Source organism: Oryx dammah, unplaced genomic scaffold, assembly GCF_014754425.2.
Source record: "Oryx dammah isolate SB20612 unplaced genomic scaffold, SCBI_Odam_1.1 HiC_scaffold_26, whole genome shotgun sequence".
NCBI classification, from domain to species: domain Eukaryota; kingdom Metazoa; phylum Chordata; class Mammalia; order Artiodactyla; family Bovidae; genus Oryx; species Oryx dammah.
The window spans coordinates 92,611,776-92,632,820 of record NW_024070210.1 but is presented as its reverse complement, the minus strand read 5'-3'; the positions used below and the strand labels follow the sequence as shown (position 1 = coordinate 92,632,820).

The following is a 21,045-nucleotide window of genomic DNA, read 5'->3' as shown; positions in this document are numbered from 1 at the left end:
CCTCAATCTTATCAATTTCTCTGTTCCCTGCATTTCAGTTTTTCTCTCTGATACAGGTAAGCCACTATCCCTTATAAGGCATCATCTTTACTGGGACCCATTCCTAACTAGTATTTTTTAAAATTTTTTTATTGGAATATAGTTGTTTTACAATGGTTGTGTTAGTTTCCACTGCACAACAAAGTGAATCAGCTATATGTTTACGTATATCCCCTTAGCTAGTCTTTTGAAATGCAGTTCTGTAATATGTTTCAATTTAGTTCTCTGTTTTTCTAACTATGGCTTTTAATAACTGTTAATGTTCTAATAGGACTTCCCTCATAGCTCAGCTGGTAAAGAATCTGCCTGCAGTGCAGGAGACCCCAGTTCCTTTCCTGGGTCGGGAAGGTCCCCTGGAGAAAGGGATAGGCTCCCACTCCAGTATTCTTGGGCTTCCCTGGTGGCTCAGCTGGTAAAGAATCTGCCTGCAATGTAGGAGACCTGGGTTTGATATGAAGTCATTCATTCTAATGTAATAATAATATGAAAAACATATCTTACAATGTACTCTTATAAAATTATCCTTAGAAGGAAAAACCTACTGATAAAGATATATAATATCATTGGTATAGGCTCCAGGAGTTGGTGATGGACAGGGAGGCCTAGCATGCTGCAGTCCATGGGGTCGCAAAGTGTTGGACATGACTGAGCGACTGAACTGAACTGAGGTCTTAGTTGTGGCACAAGGCGCCTTTGTTGCACCCTGCAGGATCTCTCACTGCAGCACGCGGACGGTCTAGTTGTGGTGTATGGACTCGGTAGTTCCAGCTGGCATGCTCCTGAGCGCTCGGACTTCAGTGGTGCTATGGGTGGTCTCCGTAGTTGGTCGCATGGGCTTAGTTGCTCTGGGGGATGTGTAACCTTAGCTCCCTGACCAGGGACTGAGCCTGCATTCGCTGCATTGCTGGTGGGTTCTTAACCACTGGACCACCAGGGAAGGCCCTATTGGTATAATTTAATAATAGCTATCATTTCAGGCCATTCTCTCTGAAGGGTATATGTTATATTAAAATTTAATTCTTATACACGCGTACCTCGAAGATGTTGTGGGTTTGGTTCCGGGCCGCTGGAATAAAGTGGATATTACAGTAAATCAAGTGAATTTTTTTGGCTTCCCAGTGCATATAAATGCTATGTTTATACTATACTGTAGTCTATTAAGTATGCAATAGCTCTGTATCTTAAAATTTTAATGTACAGATCTTAGTTTAAAAATCCTTTACTGCTAAAGAAGGCCAATCACTGACTATGTGGGGTTTTCACAAACCTTTGATTTGTAAAAGACACAGTATCTGTGAAGTGCAATAAAATGAGGTATGCCTGTGATAAGCCTAGCGTAGATCACCATTTAATAGGGGAGAAAACTTATGATGAACGAAGGCACTGAAACAGGGTTTTTGTTTTGGTTGTTTCTCTCTTTTGAAGACACCTATTATTTTGAGAAACGCTGGGCTGGATGAAGCACAAGTTGGAGTCAAGATTGCCGGGAGAAATATCAATAACCTCAGATATGCAGATGACACCATCCTTAAGGCAGAAAGTGAAGAAGAACAAAAAAGCCTCTTGATGAAAGTGAAAGAGGAGAGTGAAAAAGTTGGCTTAAAGCTCAACATTCGGAAAACTAAGATCATGGCATCTGGTCTCATCACTTCATGGGAAATAGATGGGGAAACAGTGGAATTATTTTATTATTTTAATTATTTTGTGAGTCCAGTAGCCACCCCCTCCCCACCCCCACCCTCGCTTTTTTTTTCCTGGAAACTGCCTCCCCTTCTCCACCCATATGGCTGTCATGAGGATAGTCATGTTTTGACCAGATCCTATCCTTTGGCCTCTGAGCCTTTTCTCACATAGTTTGTGGGCTGGGAATTATGAGTACTCTGGTTCAGAATATTTTACTTGTCTACTGGTAACACGTAAAGCTTAGGAGCTGTTGGTGGCTGGCACCACAGATGTTGGGCGTAGGCAGTTTGAGACAGAGAGACTGGAGACAGCATTTGCCCCCCACTCCTGTTTTCTGCCCTTCCTTTCTGCAAGCCAGTGTTCGCATAATAACTTCCCTTTGCCCTTCGGTTCCAGCTTGCTATCAGTCACTTGCAGCCTCCCAGAGTCCTAACCTCTATTAACAGCTGGTCATCATAATCGCAACAAAGGGAGATCACAGATCTGAGTTGAAAATCACTGAAGTGTGATGGTTTCACTCAAAGGCCAATTTACATTAGGTCCCCCAAGGAACTAGTTTAGTCTCTTCCTTCCTGACCTCAAACACATCTGAGAAAGAAACCTTGCTAAGTCGCTTCAACCTTACCTATTAAAAATATCTGTTAAAAAATAGTCAAATTCATTCAAACAGCAAATTATCTTGAAAGAAACTGAAAGCTAGTTTTCGCTGGTGGTGGTTAGTCCACCTGCAGTGTGGGAGACCTGGGCTCGATCCCTGGGTTGGGAAGATCCCCTGAGAAAGGAACGGGTACCCACTCCAGTATTCTTGGGCTTCCCTGGTGGTTTAGCTGGTAAAGAATCCTCCTGCAATGCGAGAGACCTGGGTTTGATCTCTGTGTTGGAAGATCCCCTGGAGAAGGGAACGGCTACCCACTCCAGTATTCTGGCCTGCAGAGTGCCATGGACTGTATAGTCCATGGGGTCACAAGGAGTCAGACACAACTGAGCGACTTTCACTATACTATACTATACTATACTATACTATAACTACAATGAGCTCAATCCAGTCATCTTTATTTCTTAAGGAAGTCAATCACAGGGCTTCCCTAGTGGCTCAGTGATAAAGAACCTGCCTGCCAGTGTAAAAGACATGGGTTGGATCCCTGACCCAGGAAGATCCCAGGTGCCTTGGAGCAACTAGGCCCATGCACCACAACTGCTGAGCCTGTGCTTTAGAGCCTGGGAAGCGCAGCTACTGAAGGCCGAGTTCCCTAGAGCCCGTGCTCTGCAGTAGGAGAAGCCACTGCAACGAGAAACCCACATACCGCAATGAAGAACAGCCCCCACTCACTGCAGCTAGAGAAAAGCCCGGGCGGCAACAAAGACCCACCACAGCCCGAGTAAATAAATAAATGAAATTATTTTTAAAAGTTTTTAAAAAGAAGTCAATCATAGTTCCCAGTCTCAATATTTCATGTCCCACTTAGGAACGAGAAAAGGAAGATCTTTAGAGCGGATGTTCGTGACGTTGTCTGTTCAAGTGATCAATAAAAGAAAACGGGTACTATTATGTGTGCATGCTAAGTCACTTCAGTCGTGTCTGACTCTTTGCAACCCTATGAACCGTACCCTGCTAGGCTCCTCTGTCCATGAGATTCTCCAGGCGAAGAATACTGGAGTGGCTTGCCATTCCCTTCTCCAGGGGATCTTCCTGACCCAGGGATCGAATCTGCATCTACTGCCTTGCAGGTGGATTCTTTACTACTGAGCCACTGGGGAAGCCCTCTATTATGTATAGGGAATACTTAAGGGCGTCTTGGACCAACCCCAGAGTAGAGAGACTTGGGGTTACGTTGTTCCCTTTTGCTGCTTCTGACACCACAGTGCATAAGCCTTGGCAGTCTCCAGCAACAAGCATTTGGCTATCACAGTCATGTCATAGGCCCCATGAGTGACAAGAGTTCCTCTCCATGCTGCTTAGAAGTTGGCTATGTGCACCTCTTCAGCCTCAGTACTGTTTTAAAACCTCACCCCTGCCACGTTCATAGATTGAATATGGTTCTATACCATGTGGTCACCTGGACCTTCAGGCTTTACATGGTGACAGTCTTCTCTGGGGATTTGTGAAAGAAAATATCTCTTACCTAATGAAAAGGATGTCTTAACCCTGCCAAACAATAATTTAAGATCTAAAAAACACTGACCGGGGATTGTATTAACATCAGCATGGGAGAGGTTGTCTAGAAAAATATGGAGAGAAACTAAAATGTGGGCCGAGAATGGAGGTAAACATACCAATAATTTCCAACCAGGGTGCATGGGGACTCAGTTTACTTCGAACGTACAACAAAATAATCAAATTTGGTTAAACAAATATTAAGCTAGTTGAATGACTGAATCGGACCACAAAAACAATTCCTCTTCACAGACCTAGTTACTGTCCAGGAAGTTTTCTGTCTAACCCAGCTGACCCCCTCTGTCGCTCTCCCCCATTTTTAATGCTTTTGTTCGTAGAGAATGGCCAACTGCTTCTCTTTGCCCTCGAACTCCATCTTCTTGACATTCCCCTGTAGGTTCTAGTTTCATCCTTTAGTTACTCTTATTTAAATAAAAACAAAATCAAACATGGTCTCCACTGTCTTAGCAGATATTTGTCAAACTGGTGAAAATTACACTTGAATTTCCCCATGTAGGCTTTGGCAGGAATGAAATCCATCTTCTATAATACTACAGTTTGTAGATTCTTCCATAAAGTAGGATGTTGCCCGTCTGTCATCGAGTTTCACCTCATTCACTCCAGCTCCCCCTAGGTGTGCTTTCTGAGGAGGAGCACCCACGAATGCCTTCTAGGACCATCACGGTGGTCCATGAGCTTGTGTGTGTGTGTAAAGGACTGATCTGAAGCAGAATGTCTCTGTGACAATGCTAATAAAACCAGACCCACAGGGGTCTCCAAGCTGAGCGCTGGGCTGCATACTGGAGTATGAAAGTAATCCAGGTATTCGAAGGTGTGAAATGAAAGGACTCCATCTCTCAGTGGTTCAAGGCAGGGCTGGGTTGACTAGAAAGGAGGATGGGCCTGTGAGTGGCCATAGCCTCCCTCCAGGCACAGCCAGGGTGGGAGACAGGCCTAGCATGTTGGGCCAGGCAAGTTGGGATTAGGCGGTGTGTTTTTCACTTTAAAAAAAAAAAATTCCTTTCAGGTTTCTTTATACCCTCTCTAAAATTCAGACATCTGAACAACCCCAGAATGGGTAGAAGGACATGATGGCCAGTGTTTATGACCTTTGGGTGCCCTTTCCTCCCAGGCTCTCTGTGGTCTGAGGTCTGTTTACAGAATTGGACAATGGTAGGAAGGCCCACAGGTTAAACAATAAAGAGGTGGCTCCTTCAGAGCTCAGAATTGTCTTAAATAAGGACATATAAAATGAAAAAAACAAGAAAATATCAAATTCTGAACCAGTGGGCAGATTACTGCTTCATAATATTTATATACTAAATATGCAACCATTTTCTTGAGTTAAAACACTATGACAGTCTTATTATCTGTAGTAATTTTCATAGCAAAGAAAGCTGTGGGTGGAAACCAAGTTTTCTGTCAGGCAGAGGTAAAAATGTGAAGTTTTCTAGAATTTGTAGTTGTCTTGAATCACAGACATTGGAGAGGGGTGGAAAGACCAGAAGTGAAGACATTCATATTTCCTACAATTTTGGACATAAGGAGAAGCAATTTTCTCATCTAATCAGCAAAGATAAGCTTAACTTATTCCTGCATCTCTAAGTCATTTGTTTAGCCCTGAAAATTTGCTAATGAGCCGTTTTAATAAAACGGCTCATTAGAAAGAACTTCTCAGCAGTTCTTTCTACTGGAGTATGAAAGTAATCCAGGTATTTGAAGGCATGAAATGGAAGGACTCCATCTCTCAGGGGTTCAGATGGATGTTAAGATCCTGGAGTGCGTCCATCCTCTCTATACATTCAGGCCATATGACATAGTTTGGCTGAAATCCAGATGTCCATGGACTCCAGAGTTAGCTTTCTCTTAAGGAAATGCTTACATGAAACTGGACCAGGATACAGCAAAGACCAAGGGAAGAAAGAAAACTTGAATTACATGACTGAAATATTCTGCAAAATCACACTTCAGCTTCTCCTTGGAGCTGAAAATTCCTCAAGTTTCGTCCTGAGAGGCAACTGCGTGAATACTATATTTTCTGACAATTTCCAACACAATTCCATTTAAGGTTATCAGATAAGGCTGTGTGTGGGGGTGGGCATTTTATGCCTGTGTGTAACATTGTCACTTGGCTTTGCAAAGTCAGAAATTCCCTGCATATCCATTGAAGAGGATAATCCAGCATGTGGCAGGTCAAGTAAATGCCATCCCTTAGTCTATATTCCTGCCTCATTCTTTCTCCCACACTTTAGTTCTCTAAGTTGTAAGTGTCTGAAATCATTCTTGATGAATAATGCTGGACCACTCTGAAAATTTGTGGCTGAGGGCTGGACCCTCGTCATCGCCGCGCACTTTGTCGCCGAGACAGGTAACCCATGGTTACTGAGCTCAGATCAGTTAAGGGGCAGAGAGCCTCCGCTCCTCACTGCTCTATAAAAGGGACCCAGCAAAGGGACCCTACCAGCTTCTAGCTCTCAGCCTGGCTGAGCCTGGGAAGCAAAGCCTGAGACCTCCGGAGCAGGAAGCACCAGCAGCAGAGGCAGGGCCAGCATGGCCCCCACTTTCAAACTTCAGTGTCACTTCATTCTGATCTGCCTGCTGGCTCTAAGAGGAGAGAGCCGGTACCTGGAGGTGAGCGATTCCCTGGGGCTGACCCATCTCACCTTCCAGCCCTGAGTGTCCAGCCTTGGGGATGGGCAGGCTGCCTCTGCTCTCAGATTATGTCGGGGTTAGCTCCTTCTTCCTCATTCACTGTGCCCCCTCTTTCCCGGGGTATCCCCTAGGTCTTCCTGCCTACTTCTTCCCCCTTTGCCTTTGGCCCCTCGGGTATACCCCGATCTGATGGAAAAGGTCTAAACCTTCCCATCTTCTCCGGATCCCCCTGGAGACATTGATCTGCTCACTTGCTTCTCTGTGCCGTGGGCAGGGAGGGTACCCCGCTTCTGATCCCCTCTTCCCCTCCCTGAACTGTTCCGGACTGACTAATTTTCCCGGCCAGCTGCGGGAAGCAGTGGATCACGACCCTTTTCCACACCTCGCCGGTGGCGCCAGCCTGAAGCGGGAGCTGGAGGGGGAGCCGCTGTACCGCCGCGCTCTGAGTGAGTGCGGGCTGCCGTGGGGAGGTGGGGGCTGGCCGGACCCCTGGGAGGGAGCTCGAGGCCCAGATTCCCATCGCAAAGGGTCGTCCGAGGAGGTGCCCCTGGGCGAGATGGGGTGACGCTCCGGGAGCCGGGCGCTGAGGCTGGGAGTCGCGGGAGGCGGAGAGAGGGCTGCCCCGGGCGGCGCAGCGCGGGCTGCAGCCAACCCCGCTGCCCTCCCCCAGGGTGCGTGGACATGCTGAGCCTCCAGGGCCAGTTCACCTTCACCGCCGACCGGCCGCAGCTACACTGCGCCACATTCTTCATCGCAGAGCCGGAGGAGTTCGTCACCATCCACTACGATCTGGTCTCCATCGACTGTCTGAGGGGGGACGTCCTGCAGGTGAGGCGCCCCCGGGCCAGGTGAGCAAGGGACGGGTCCCAGCTACCCAGCAGGGAGAGCCGGTAACTAGACGCTCAGCTGGTGCCGGAGCGGGATCCCTAGGCAAAAGGAACCTCCCCTCACTCCCTGAAGGGCTGGTGCCTCCTGCAGTGGTTTAAGTTGCCCTCTGTGAGCTCTCGTCCTGCGCTTGTTGCATCCTGGGGCAGATGAAAAGTGGTACAAGCCCATTGAGCAGGAGCGCTCAGGTCCGCGAGCCCGTGGCCCTGGTTAGAAGGCGACCTCACACGTCTGAGATCTGAGCCCGCCTTGGTCCTGCGGGTCCCTCTCTCTGTGGAATCGTTCCAGGCTTCCAAAGGCTGTCTTCAACGCCTGGGTGACCCGATTTTGGAGCAGAAGGGCACGGGCCACTGGGAGGCATGCTGAGAAGGAATCTAGTCTGAGGCAGGGATGAGGTGTGGACAAGTCCTCCAGTCTCACAGCATCCCCACTCGAGTTCCCTGTGAGCCTTAGGGGTCAGCTCGGGATGGTTGCTGGACTTTTCCAGTCCAGTGAAAGTGAACATGATTAAAATTCTTAAGTGGAATTATTTTGGAAACTGTCAAATGCAGTGGAAGAGAACTGACCTGATGAAGGAATTTGTAGCTGGTAATGTTACTAACTCGAACTAGGTTGAACTCATTAAATTGGAGACTTGTGATTTTAAGAATAAAGTCAGTAGACTTTGACCTTTTGTCCCGCCAAACTACAAACTTCAACAACTGAAGGAAAAAACTCCTAATTTGCATACCAGACATTATTGTCTAAGTGTTAAAGTAGTTCTTGATATTTTAATAAGTGTGATAAGTTTAAAGATGGGGGAAATGGGTATGTATAACCATCGGCAGGTAGGTAAAGTTCTTGCTCCAGTTTGTCCTTTTGCTGTCTATTTTTGAGATATTTTGTTCATATTTTAATGAGGAAAGAGAAAAGCTGAAGCCCAGATTATGCTCCTGTGGAATTCTTCTGAAGGTAGGATGTGTGAAAAATAATGACCAATACAAAAATGTGTATCATCTGTAGTTTTATTTACTAAGGTGGCTGAAATGATAAAGTATAAGAAAGTATTTGCTTTGGACACATTGGAGTTTATAAAGGGGGGGGAAAAAGCAATAATTAATTAATTAATCATATGACTTGCAAACAATACAGTCAAAATATACACAAATAGAAAGCAAGTGTGCAGGGGGGTGCAGTCTGTCTATTCCCTACTTATAATTGGAAGGTCCATTGCTGGGTAAGCTTTTCCCCCTTTTCAACACATTTATGATTTCAGGAGCTGATGGAAGTGATCATCTTTGTGTTTTTGTTGGAAGGTATTTGATGGTTGGATTCTCAAGGGGGAGAAATTCCCCAGTTCCCAGGATCACCCTCTCCCCACGACTGAGAGGTACATAGATTTCTGTGAGAGTGGTCTGAGCAGAAGGAGCATCAGATCCTCCCAGAACGTGGCCATGATCTTCTTCCGGGTCCATGAGCCAGGAAATGGATTCACAATAACCATGAAGACAGAGCCTAACCTCTTCCGTAAGTGGACTTCCTGACTTCTCAGTTAAAAGGCAGGAACTGAGGGGAGAGAGCGTCCATTCTACTTTTCAAAAGTAGTATCATTGCACAGACTTAAGAAATTTGAAGTGAGGAAGGATTTGAACGGAAATTCTTTTGTAATTAGAAATGACCTAAAGGATATTTGTGATTCATTATTATGAAAATCAAATCAGTTTTTAATTTATTTACCAGGCTAAATAAGATACTAACTTATGGTGGCTAGAATTCTATTTTTCCCCTGGTCTTATTTCTGATCTCCTGAATTACTACAATGTATTCAGTGACAAACTTTAATCCCTCCAGTCATTCCTTTGACCTGGATTCAGATATGAAGTCTTTGAGATACTTAGGTAAATGCTGAAAGACTGCATATCTGGGATGTGTAGACAGATTTCACGCCTGAGCAGAGGGTTGGACCAGAGAACTTCAGTGTTGCCTTCTGAGTCTGAACCCATTGCTCTAATTTAATTGGTTTCTGATGGATACATGAAAAGATGCTATAAAGCTAAATAACCCAGGCCTAAAACACATTATCTTAATCAGAATGACTTCATTCATCTATTTACTATTTTTCCCCATTAAGAGAAAAATGTTTTGTAAAAAATCAGGTAAAGAAAACATAATCATTTTTGGTTGCATACAATAGTGTTAATATTAACACTTCATGTGACTGAAAAATGGTGCCTACCTAATCTGCCAAAAAATAATGTACTGACTGATCTCCCAGTTTTTATTTTTAAAAAACAAAGTAACTTTTTATGGAAGAAGCACCCAGAAGGGCTATTTCTGAGGACTGGAAAAGAATAATACTAGAGGACAGCTATTTCTCCTATATCTTGTTTGGCTAGAAATCAGAAATCTAGAATCATCAAGGAATTTCAGTTCACTTTGAAATTAAGTGTGATTAAAAATATAAGGAGGCAAAGGCAATTCTGACATCAGAAACTTTTGTCCAGTAATTGGCCAAAAACAGCACAAACTCTGATGCTTCTAGTTTCATAGCTAAAAGAATATTTATTGTAAGTCTAGACCTGAGATACAGAAAAAATTTTCAGAAAATTTTGGGAATAAATAAACATTAAAGATTTACCTTTTAGTCAACTTACCACTTAACACCCAGTAAATATTTATCAGATATAAGCCTGGTTTCTGATTTTCTCAGCCTATTTTGTAATGAGTTCAATATTTCTTTACTTTATTATCTAAAAAGTAACATATATCTCCAAGTTCAGTTAATAAAGGTTTCAGACCACCGGGGTTTGAATTCTGATCTCCTCTTTAAGCCTTGATTTTTCCAGACTTCCAGATTGAACTAAGACCCTAGTTAATGAAGTATTCCTAGAACTTATACCAGCTAGTATTGATTGGTTGGCTATTAATTTATGTCTTGTGAGTGTTATAAATAAGGTGACCCCCTGAGATTACAATTAGAAGCCCCTTACAGCCCAGGGCTTCCTAACCATGTGGATATATCCCTGGTGGTTTTTCTTCCCCAGGTCCTTCCATCTCCAAAATCACCTTTGTGATATGTATTCTCTTCTGGGCCCCAAGCCCCTAGACCATTAACAGAAGCTTAGAGTAGGATAAGATAAATTTCCACAAAAGCCCAGCACACAAGATAGTGAAAACGTGATTTTGCTTTTCTATAAAGCCTGCAATATCATCTCCCAGACCCCAAATGGAAGGTTTACTCTGGTCGTGCCACGTCAGCATCGCAACTGCAGCTTCTCCATCATTTATCCTGTAGCGATCAAAATATCCGATCTCACCCTGGGACACTTAAATGGTCTGCAGTTAAAGGTGAGTTGCTTATTGCTTCCCAGTCACTTCCTAAGGCCCCAGCAAACTTTTGAGAGCAAAAGTAATCACACAGGGTGAACGTGGATGAATGGGAGTGGCCGGTCCTTCTGTCTGACCATTTCATCTCACACGAGCCCGCCGTCGCTGCCTGAACACGCTCCTCTTCTATTTCCATTATGCTGCAAGCTGCATACTCAGGTGCCCCTTCTGCCTACTTGAATACTTTTTTCATGATGTAAGAAATGTTTCCAACTGGCAAAGTTGTGGCATATAATTACAATTGAACTCTCTTGTACTCGCCTCTTTTACAGAAATTCTCTCCTAGCAGAACCTAGTGTGAGTCATCTACACAGCTGTTTTTCTGATTATTGGAATTTTCTTTTGACATGAAGGAAGTGTCTTCATTGACAGAACTGTGTGATGAAGGAATGCCAAGTGTAGCAGAAAATGTGAAATTGGATTTTTATATTGCAAAATACAGTAAAGTTTTGAAGCTTTTTTTTTTTTTTTTTTGCATTACATTTCATGCCATACATTTTGCAACAAAACATTAGCTGAGACTCTTCATCTACTTTCCCCCCGTGAACTGCTGTATGGACTTTGCAGTTGTGCTGACCTTGACCACATTTACTTGCACCGGCAGCTCGTTTCCTCTGAGTCATCCTCAACTCCTTTTATGTTCTCATATGCCTAGGTTAAGATAACTGATATATTCATCGGCATCGAACAAAGTCGTCAAAGAAAGTTCCTAATCAGACAGATTTATTTGGTTTCAGTGAAATCAAATAAATAAGACTAGGGCTGAGAAAAGCAGTATGTACAACTTCCTTTAAGCCCTAAACTCATAGGCCAGTGCTTATATTTTTTTAAGTTGAACCTTTGTGGAAGAATAATCCTTTGATAAAGACCGGGATAAGTGGATGTCTCTGGCATAACCTTACTGGCTTGAGACTGTATGTCATTCTTGATGTTTAATATAGAAGTATGGTAGATTGAGAGATCTGCATTTTAGCTATTTTTGGCTATGAGGAGTAATCTTGGTGCTTACCATTTAAAACAGTGTGAAGTCTGCAGTGTTCTAAGTATTTGTTGCTTTACAAAAAAGAATTTTTAGGGTGCTTACTATGTGCAAGGCCTTATTCTAAATGCTGGAAATTAGCAATGAACAAAACAGGTCCGGCTCACATGGAACTTACATGCTAGGGGATGAGACAGGCAAAAGAATAATATGTTTCAAATAGTGATGAGTACCTACAGAAAATGAAGCAGAGTGGCCGCGGGGGCAAACGTGGGAGAGAGAGGGCAGGCAACTACTTGAGCTAAGATGGTCAGGAGAGAAACCTTTTGAAAAGGAGACATTTAAAGTGAGATTTCAGTGATAGGTAAGAAGGAGTCGGCAGCCCCCGGAGCGCTGGGAACAGGGTAACAGTGGTGCAGAGGCTCGGAGGCAGGATGGGCTTCCTGAGCTCCAGAAACAGAAAGAAGCAAAGGTAGGGGCCCTGTGCTATGGTACAGCACCAGGGAGACAGGCAGGGCTGGGGTGGAGAGCCCAGCAAGAGTCTATTCTGAGTGCAGTGGCAAATCACTGAAGGGGGTCGGGCATAATCCATCTGATCGTGATCTGGTGGGTGAGGGGGGCTGGGATTGCTGGCTTCATGACCAAATTAAATCACAGAGTCCATGATGGGAAGGAGACGATTGCCCTAATGTTATTCTGGCTTCCATGAATGATGATGAATGAGCTGTAGCGGCCCGAGTGGTACAGGAGTGCACCTAAAAGGCCATCCGTCATAGTCTAGGCAAGAGGTGAGAATAACTTAGTCCAGGGAGGTGGAACCTCCACAGAGAAATCTAGAGGTCCCTACGCAACCCAGCTCCTGCCATTGTTTACTGAGGATAGCTGAGAGGTTTGGGAAGAGGACAGAAAAGTCACCAAATGCCGAGGAGTGTGTGCTCCCCACCTCTTTGTTTCTGGGTTTTGTTCCCCTCATTTTTTTTTGTTTGTTGTTGTTGTTGGCTGCCCCGCACAGCATTTGGGGTCCTAGCTCCCTGACCTTGCATTGGAAGCATGGAGTCTTAACCACTGGGTCACCAGGGAAATCCCTATTGCCCTCATTTTAGTTTCTATTTCTTCCCAACTTCCTATTTCCCGTTTCTCTCTCCTGAGTCTGCCTTTTGCCCTTCACCTCCTCCTGTGAAATTTGGAACCTATAGAACCAGCTGGAATGTTTAGTCTTAAGTCATGTTCTCCCTGGACACCCTCTACTCAAGGGAAAGGCAATTACATTTTTTTCCCTTTACTTCTAAATGGCTTATTCAACTCTTCATACAAGAACATGAGCCCTGTACACAGTGGGGCTGACTAATCCTGTATTTTATGGTTTGATGAAATGTGTAAAATGCATAGAGCACATAGTGGGTGCTCTAAATATGTATACCTCCCATCACCACTTGCTTCCTTTCACTGGACAAATAAATGCTGTTATATTATTTTCTATTTGTTGCTTAGTTCCAGTTACATTTCAAAATCTTCCTAATGTTAGACTGTGTGTGTTTATGTACGTGTGTATTCAGCACTGTTTTAGATTTTGGTTCCTATGTAGTATGGTCTATCTGGTTAACTTCTAAGCATCTTGCCACACTCAGCTAGGTCTCTTGAGTGTACCTCAATGAAGAAGAGGATCACAGGCAAACTGGTGGTGTAATTTGTGGGGGGCAGCACAAAATGAAAACACAAGGACTTTATTTTAAAATTATTAAGAATTTCAAGATAGTGACAACAGAGCATTAAGCCGAGCTCTAGGCCTCGTAAGTGTGAGCAATGTGGATGTGAGCCATGTGATCGCGAGGCCAGCCCTGATCACAGGAGCGGGCAGAGAGGGGTGGCTTTGTTTGCCTGGGAAACTGAAGCCCAGGGAGTTCTGTAGACAGAGTGGAAAGGATGAAGGGAAGCAGAAAAAGATGGTTCTAGTGGACCACACAGAGTTTTAGACTAGATATTTATTTTGAATAGCTTGAAATAAATTTACTTTAGTTGGACAGAGAAAGTTAATGGTAACTCTAGCTAATCTGAGCCCAAATGAGGGTTTTTTTTCTTTAATATTCTTATAACTAATCTAAATCCTTATCAGTAGAAAGGGTAAGAATTGTCTCCATAGCAAAAAAAAAAAAAAAAAAGTCTTTTATAAAGAAGAGGAAAAGAGGTAAGTTGAAGGAAAAAACTGATATGGAGGTCCTATTTATAAAAACGCTGACTGCATGCATTAAGAAATTCAAATAATTCAATATATATGTCCAAATGATTTAAAAATCAAACCACTTTTAGATGCAATTTTTATACACCGTATATGGAGTTTAAAGATTCTGATTTCATCATTTTAGTCCTTGCACTTGTAAAAAAATGTTTTTTAAATGCACACACATTTTAAAAAATGATTACTTAACCAATTTAGAAAAGCAATTCCTTTTTTTTCTTTAAAAAGTCCTAATTTCCGGAGCCTTGGATGTTAAACGGCACTTCCAGGATGTCTGGGCCTAAAGGAGTGAATTCACTAATTTGCCATTGGTTTGACTTTGGTAGGTGATTTAAATACGTCTTCCTCTGCCGCTTTGTTCTCTTAGAAGTCCTCCGCAGGCTGTGGGGGAATAGGAGACTTTGTGGAGCTGCTGGGAGGAACTGGTTTGGACCCTTCCAAGATGCTGCTTTTAGCTGATCTCTGCTACCCTTTATCTGGCCCAGGTAAGATGGTTCTTTGATTATTATTTATGTGCCTATGAAGTTTTACCCTGATGCTGGGAAAGACTGAGGGCGTGAGTTTGAGCGAACGCCAGGAGACAGTGAAGGACAGGGAAGCCTGGGGTATTGCAGTCTGGTGGGGTCGCAGAGAGTGACCGAACAACAAGATTTCGGCCTTAAATAAAACACTTCAAATTATTTATACGTGAAAGGGCAAGTTCCACCAAAAAAAGTTTGATTTTGCCATTGAACCAACGTGAGGATTTTGCATTTGAGCCTATACACAGCATCAAGAATGCATGACCACAATATCTGACATTGGAGAGAAACTTATGAAGTAACAAACTTGCATGTTTAAGGTTGGCCCTAGGTAAAACTGAAAATGGCAGAGAACTGTGCTTGTTCTACCTTTTTGAAAGTCCCTGCCTTCATCCTCTCGTGACTAAAGAGTTTGCTGACTGAAAACCATGGTTCACATAGTGTATGTATCATCAATTAGTAATACTATAATGATAAAGTAATATCTAAGTCATTTTTACCATATATATGTATATGTGTGTGTGTATTACTCGTAGTAAATACATCAAAAGGTGATTCACTTTATTAGAAATTCTCAGAACTGCTAGAATATCCCCAAGTTCTAACAGCAAAACCAGCCTCTGAAAGACTACTGCCAAAAGAGAAGTAAATTCTGAAGTCTAAAAGTGGTCGCTGGTAATAAAAGACCAGGTTAGCTCATGGTGCAGCACCAAACAGAATCAGGTCTTCTTTACTATGAATCAGTGAGGAGTTTCGATTTGATCAGGCTCAGGTGGGGTGGGGCGAAGGTGGAATTGCTGACTCATGACCAAATTAATTAATGAAGTCCAAGTGAGGGGAGAGACGGTTATGTGAAACCTTTCTATAAAGGTCTCCCCTTTCTGTCCTTCAGACGCAGGAACCAGTGATCATCGATTAAGAGACACAAGTCAAAGAGAAGAACAATCTTTCATCCCTTATCATAGCCCCCTTCCTCTCTTGTAAGCACACATCACACACCAACTAAATAATGAAACTGCAAATCAGATCTCCTTTGATCAGCTGTTACCTGTTTTAATTAAACCCAGATCTGCCCACCAGTATTTTCACTCTCTGAGCTAATGCTGGGATCTTAAGCAAAAACTCTGGAATAGAATTAATATACATAGATAAAGGGAAAATATTTCTAAAAACTCACTTTGCTAAAAATCTGGCGCTAGTTTATGCTAATTTACACTTGAGCCCTGGTTTAAACCAGTGGCTTCTCTCCGTTGGCATTCTCAAAGGCACTGGATCCTTCCATGCTGATGCAGGGTACCTGTGAGGAGATGTGGTTGAGCTGGATAAAAAGACTGGATTAAGAACTGATCTAACACTCATCCCTTAAAATTTAGATCACTGAAGCTATAGCAATTTTGGTGCATGAATTATATAATTTGGTTTAGGTAAACGTGTGTGTGTGTGTGTGTGTGTGTGTGTTAGTCCCGCTCTTTGTGACCCCATGGACTGTAGCCCGCCAGGCTCCTCTGTCCATGAAATTTTCCAGGCAAGAATACTGGAGTGGGTTGCCATTTCCTTCTCCAAAAGGGTGTGATCAAGGCCAAATATTTTGCCTGTTTTATCTAAATGATTGAAACCAGTCTTATGATAATTTGAAGGCTTGAATTATCTGACTCATTGGTTCATTTTAGACTTCACTTTTTTCTTTCATTCATCATGTTTCCATGAGCCCTTCCTAAATTGTTCATACAATGAACTCTTAGGTATCTTGCCCTTTAGATTGAATTAGAAATATGTCAAATAATAAATAAATGATATGCACATTAACTAAAGGAAATAAGGCGCATTATGTAGATTAAAGTTCAGAGTAAGATCAGAAAAGAATGACCTTCCCAATCATTTAAAGAAAATTAACTTTGGACCTCGTCATAGAAGCTTAGCCTAGACTCCCTGGTGCCTATAGTAAAATAATTACAGGATTTATATTTTATTATCTCTCCAAATTGACTTTTACCTAAATAACTCTATCTGGCTGTTTTACTTCATTTAAACCCAGGTGCATGTTTTTGAAGTAGCTGTTATACAAGGATAATAATGTTTCTCAGAATCTAGTCCTTATAGAGACAAAGAGGGGGAAAAAGATTGAGAAAGTTAAAATAGCAGGAAGGATTATTGTAGGGTAGATAAATCTTGCCTCAGGAACCAGCTTGAGTTGAAGAAATAAACTAAAAATTTTAATAATTATTTAATAATTACTGAGTTTCACAGAACAGAAACTCATGTAGGTACAAACAGTTGATTGTCAGAAGGGAAGGGAGTGGGAAATGAAAAGAAAAAAATGTAATTCTGTGAGGTAATGAATGCCTCCATTATTCTTGCCTGGAAAATCCCATGGACAGAGGAACCACAGGAAAACATTAGGAAAAGTACAGGTGAACAATAGAACGAAAATTAGTACATTTAGTGTATGTCTCGGAGAAGGCAATGGCACCCCACTCCAGTACTCTTGCCTGGAGAATCCCATGGACAGAGGAGCCTGGTGGGCTGCACTCCACGGGGTCTCGAAGAGTCGGACTTCATTGAGCGACTTCACTTTCACCTTTCACTTTCATGCATTGGAGAAGGAAATAGCAACCCACTCCAGTGTTCTTGCCTGGAGAATCCCAGGGACGGGGAGCCTGGTGGGCTGCTGTCTTTGGGGTCGCACAGAGTCGGACACGACTTGTGCGACTTAGCAGCAGCAGTGTATGTCTAAACCATGCAAATGCTATTTTTATTTATACATAAAACAGAATCATTATCTAGGCTAGAAAACAATCAACAGGTGATATTTTTGGTCTACAGAACTGTCTGGCAGTACGGTCCATCCTTGCCGTTCAGTTCAGTTCAGTCCAGTCGCTCAGTCGTGTCCGACTCTTTGCGACCCCATGAATCACAGCACGCCAGGCCTCCCTGTCCATCACCAACTCCCGCAGTTCACTCAGATTCACGTCCATCGAGTCAGTGATGCCACCCAGCCATCTCATCCTCTGTCATCCCCTTCTCCTCCTGCCCCCAATCCCTCCCAGCATCAGAGTCTTTTCCAATGAGTCAACTCTTCGCATGAGGTGGCCAAAGTACTGGAGCTTCAGCTTTAGCATCATTCCTTCCAAAGAAATCCCAGGGCTGATCTCCTTCAGAATGGACTGGTTGGATCTCCTTGCACTCCAAGGGACTCTCAAGAGTCTTCTCCAACACCACAGTTCAAAAGCATCAATTCTTGCGCTCAGCCTTCTTCACAGTCCAACTCTCACATCCATACATGAACACTGGAAAAACCATAGCCTTGACTAGACTGACCTTAGTCGGCAAAGTAATGTCTCTGCTTTTGAATATACTATCTAGATTGGTCATAACTTTTCTTCCAAGGAGTAAGCGTCTTTTAATTTCATGGCTGCAATCACCATCAGCAGTGATTTTGGAGCCCCCCAAAATAAAGTCTGACACTGTTTCCACTGTTTCCCCATCTGTTTCTGATGGAGTGATGGGACCGGATGCCATGACCTTCATTTTCTGAATGTTGAGCTTTAAGCCAACTTTTTCACTCTCTTCTTTTACTTTCATCAAGGGGCTTTTTAGTTCTTCTTCAATTTCTGCCATAAGGGTGGTGTCATCTGCATTTCTGAGGTTATTCATATTTCTCCTGGCAATCTTGATTCCAGCTTATGTTTCTTCCAGTCCAGCGTTTCTCATGATGTCCTCTGCATATAAGTTAAATAAGCAGGGTGACAATATACAGCCTTGACGTACTCCTTTTCCTATTTGGAACAAGTCTGCTGTTCCATGTACAGTTCTAATTGTTGCTTCCTGACCTGCATACAGATTTCTCAAGAGGCAGGTCAGGTGGTCTGGTATTCCCATCTCTTTCAGAATTTTCCACAGTTTCTTGTGATCCATACAGTCAAAGGCTTTGGCATAGTCAATAAAGCAGAAATAGATGTTTTTCTGGAACTCTCCTTTAGCCCTGACCAATAAATGCTACGTGCGCCTGCAAATAGAAGGGAAAAAAAACAGCCCCTGCAAATTTCCAACCTGTCCCAAGGGGGAAGCACTATCCCCACTGAGAATACAGCTAGAGGAAAGGTGTGGCAGGACAGACGCTTGCTTTCCTCTGCCTTCACCACCAAGCTTTGGAGGCGGGAGAATATAAAAAGCACAAGGAGCAATCGTCTTACTTCTTTATAGTTAGTTTTACTTGACAGTGTTCTTGCACGTGAGGAGAAAGGCTGAGTTCCGTTTCACTACTCAACAATTACACAGTTGACTCTTGAACAGCACGAGTTTGCACTTCTCAGGTCCACTCACACGAGGGTTGTTTTCAGTAGTAGATACTGCAGAACTACACCCTCCTGGGTTGATTGAACCCGAAAACGTGGAACCTCCGATCTGGAGGAACTATGGATGTGGAGGAGAGATGATAAATTATATGCAGATTTTCACCTGTGGGGAGGGTCCTCGGCCCTAACATGCAGGTTGTTCATGGGTCAGCTGTATATTATAATGAAAATGAAAACAAAACTGTTTCACCTGATGGTAGATGCTTGGTTTGAGTACGTGAGAAGAAGCTACATCTCCTTGCTTTTGCCCTGTTTGAATGATCTTGTGGACAGAAATGGCTTGGCTCTGTGGTTTCTAACCTACTGGGAAACTTACTTTTTCCTGAATTATAGCCCAGATGAAAGTTGGCTGTGACCACACGGTGCTGCGCATGGTCTCCAGTGGAAAACATATAAATCGTGTGACTTTTGAGTATCGTCAGCTGGAACCATACGAACTGGAAAACCCGAGTGGAAACAGTATCCAGGAATTCTGTTTGTCTACTCTTTGAATAAACAAGTCAATGATTTTCATGCTGCTAGCTAAGGGAGTTTTTAATGGCTATTATATATGATTTTGATGAGCAGCTAGTTAAGAACCTTTCATACCAGTCAGTATTCCCAACTTTGAGCACATTTCACACACACTAATTTTTGTACCTTGCTTCTTTTTCATTTGTTATATAAATGACCACATGGCAGAAAATAAGCCCCTCTCCCTTGGTAGAAATAGTTTCCTGTAATTCTTTTATATGTTTTCAACCTGAACTGGTAAGACAAGTGCAAAGAAATGTGCAATAAAAACTTGTATCACAAGGGAAAATACTACAAAGAAATAAAAATGATGGTGTTATCAGTTTTATAACAAAATGCATGTCTGTGTATACCAAAGTAGTAGCATTTGTTTATTTTCTGCTTATTCTGTTTATAGTAGACAGTAGTTGTAGCTAGTATTATTTATTGATTTGTAACAGCTTGTTTTTAACAAACATTTGTAGTATGGAAAACATTTTGCAATCGTAAATACAAGCATGAATAAACATATTCAGAATGTTGGCACCTCAGCGTCCTGCTTTGTTTACCTGAGTAGTTACTTACCTTACTACCATCAGAAAATAATGTTCTCAGGTGAGAACCTAATGCTGAGCTAAATCATTTTAGACTTCTTAGAGCTCAGAGAGCTCTGAGTTGGTAAGTAGAATTATTAGGTGCAAAAGGTAAAATTTCAGCATTTGCACAAACACTAACTGATTGGTCCTGATAGGGAAGCAGGATGTGGGAATCACTTTCCCACTCTTCTCCAAGAAAACTGAGAATACATGTCTTTGCCACAGTGAAGAGTGTACTTTTCAACAAGGTCAACAAAGGCCTTAAGCAGAAATCTGAGTACTTTTTTGGTACTGAAGACGGTTTATCGTTGACTGAGACTTGTCCACAATCAGCTTGAGACCAAGCATGCGGGCCTGTAAAAAGACACCTTGAGGTCAGAAATAAAGTCTTGAGAAACAAAGGAAATACTCCAGAGTGAACAAGTCCTCTTTGGATTAATGGATGAACACTGCAAACTCTGCCATAACTAATGGCTTGATTCTGGGTCCCCAAACATACTTAATATAAAGTTAATTTTATAATAGAATGTACTGGAATCCCATATACTGTGATTGTTAACGAAATCTGGCAACCTGGCAGAAAGAAAAATAGTGACTGAAAATACTAAAAATACCCAGGTTTGAGCCTAAATTTTGTCTCAGTAGATATTCTGGAAATAGCAAATGGATGAATAAATGCCTAAATGGATAGATGGATAAATGCTGGGATGAATGAATAAATGTCTAAACAGATGGCTATATAATTCCTGATTAGTTATATAAGATGCTGGGTTTCTTATTTTATAGAAAATAAATTCCATGGAGTTGAATCCTTTTATCTTTTTCACCGTCCCTCTAGCGGCCAAAGAATTAATGCAGTTGCTTATATCACCATCAGAAGTTTCTGGCTCTTAACACTCATGATCCCCTTAGACTCAGTAGGGAAAATAAATGGTCCGCGGTCAGGAGGCAAGTGGTTTTATCATGGAAGTGGGACAGGTTGTTTCTGTCCCTGAGGGACATCTTGCAAACTACTTAGCCTCTCTGCACTAAAGTGGGTGGGACTGTGGTCCCTGAGGTCTCTTCAAATCTTGACACTCTGCAGTC

The 21,045-nt window shown here is 42.7% G+C and overlaps 1 protein-coding gene across 1 annotated transcript; it reads left to right on the top strand.

Annotated features, from left to right (window-relative positions):
• The first annotated feature begins 6,297 nt into the window (after positions 1 to 6,297).
• On the top strand, positions 6,298 to 19,916 carry LOC120852595 (corticotropin releasing hormone binding protein). The gene is made up of 7 exons (XM_040225926.1): positions 6,298 to 6,508; positions 6,876 to 6,975; positions 7,200 to 7,357; positions 8,710 to 8,920; positions 10,593 to 10,741; positions 14,363 to 14,480; positions 19,205 to 19,916. The coding sequence occupies exons 1-7, from the start codon at positions 6,428 to 6,430 to the stop codon at positions 19,360 to 19,362; spliced, it is 975 nt and encodes a 324-aa protein (XP_040081860.1). The 5' UTR covers positions 6,298 to 6,427; the 3' UTR covers positions 19,363 to 19,916.
• Positions 19,917 to 21,045: the final 1,129 nt, after the last annotated feature.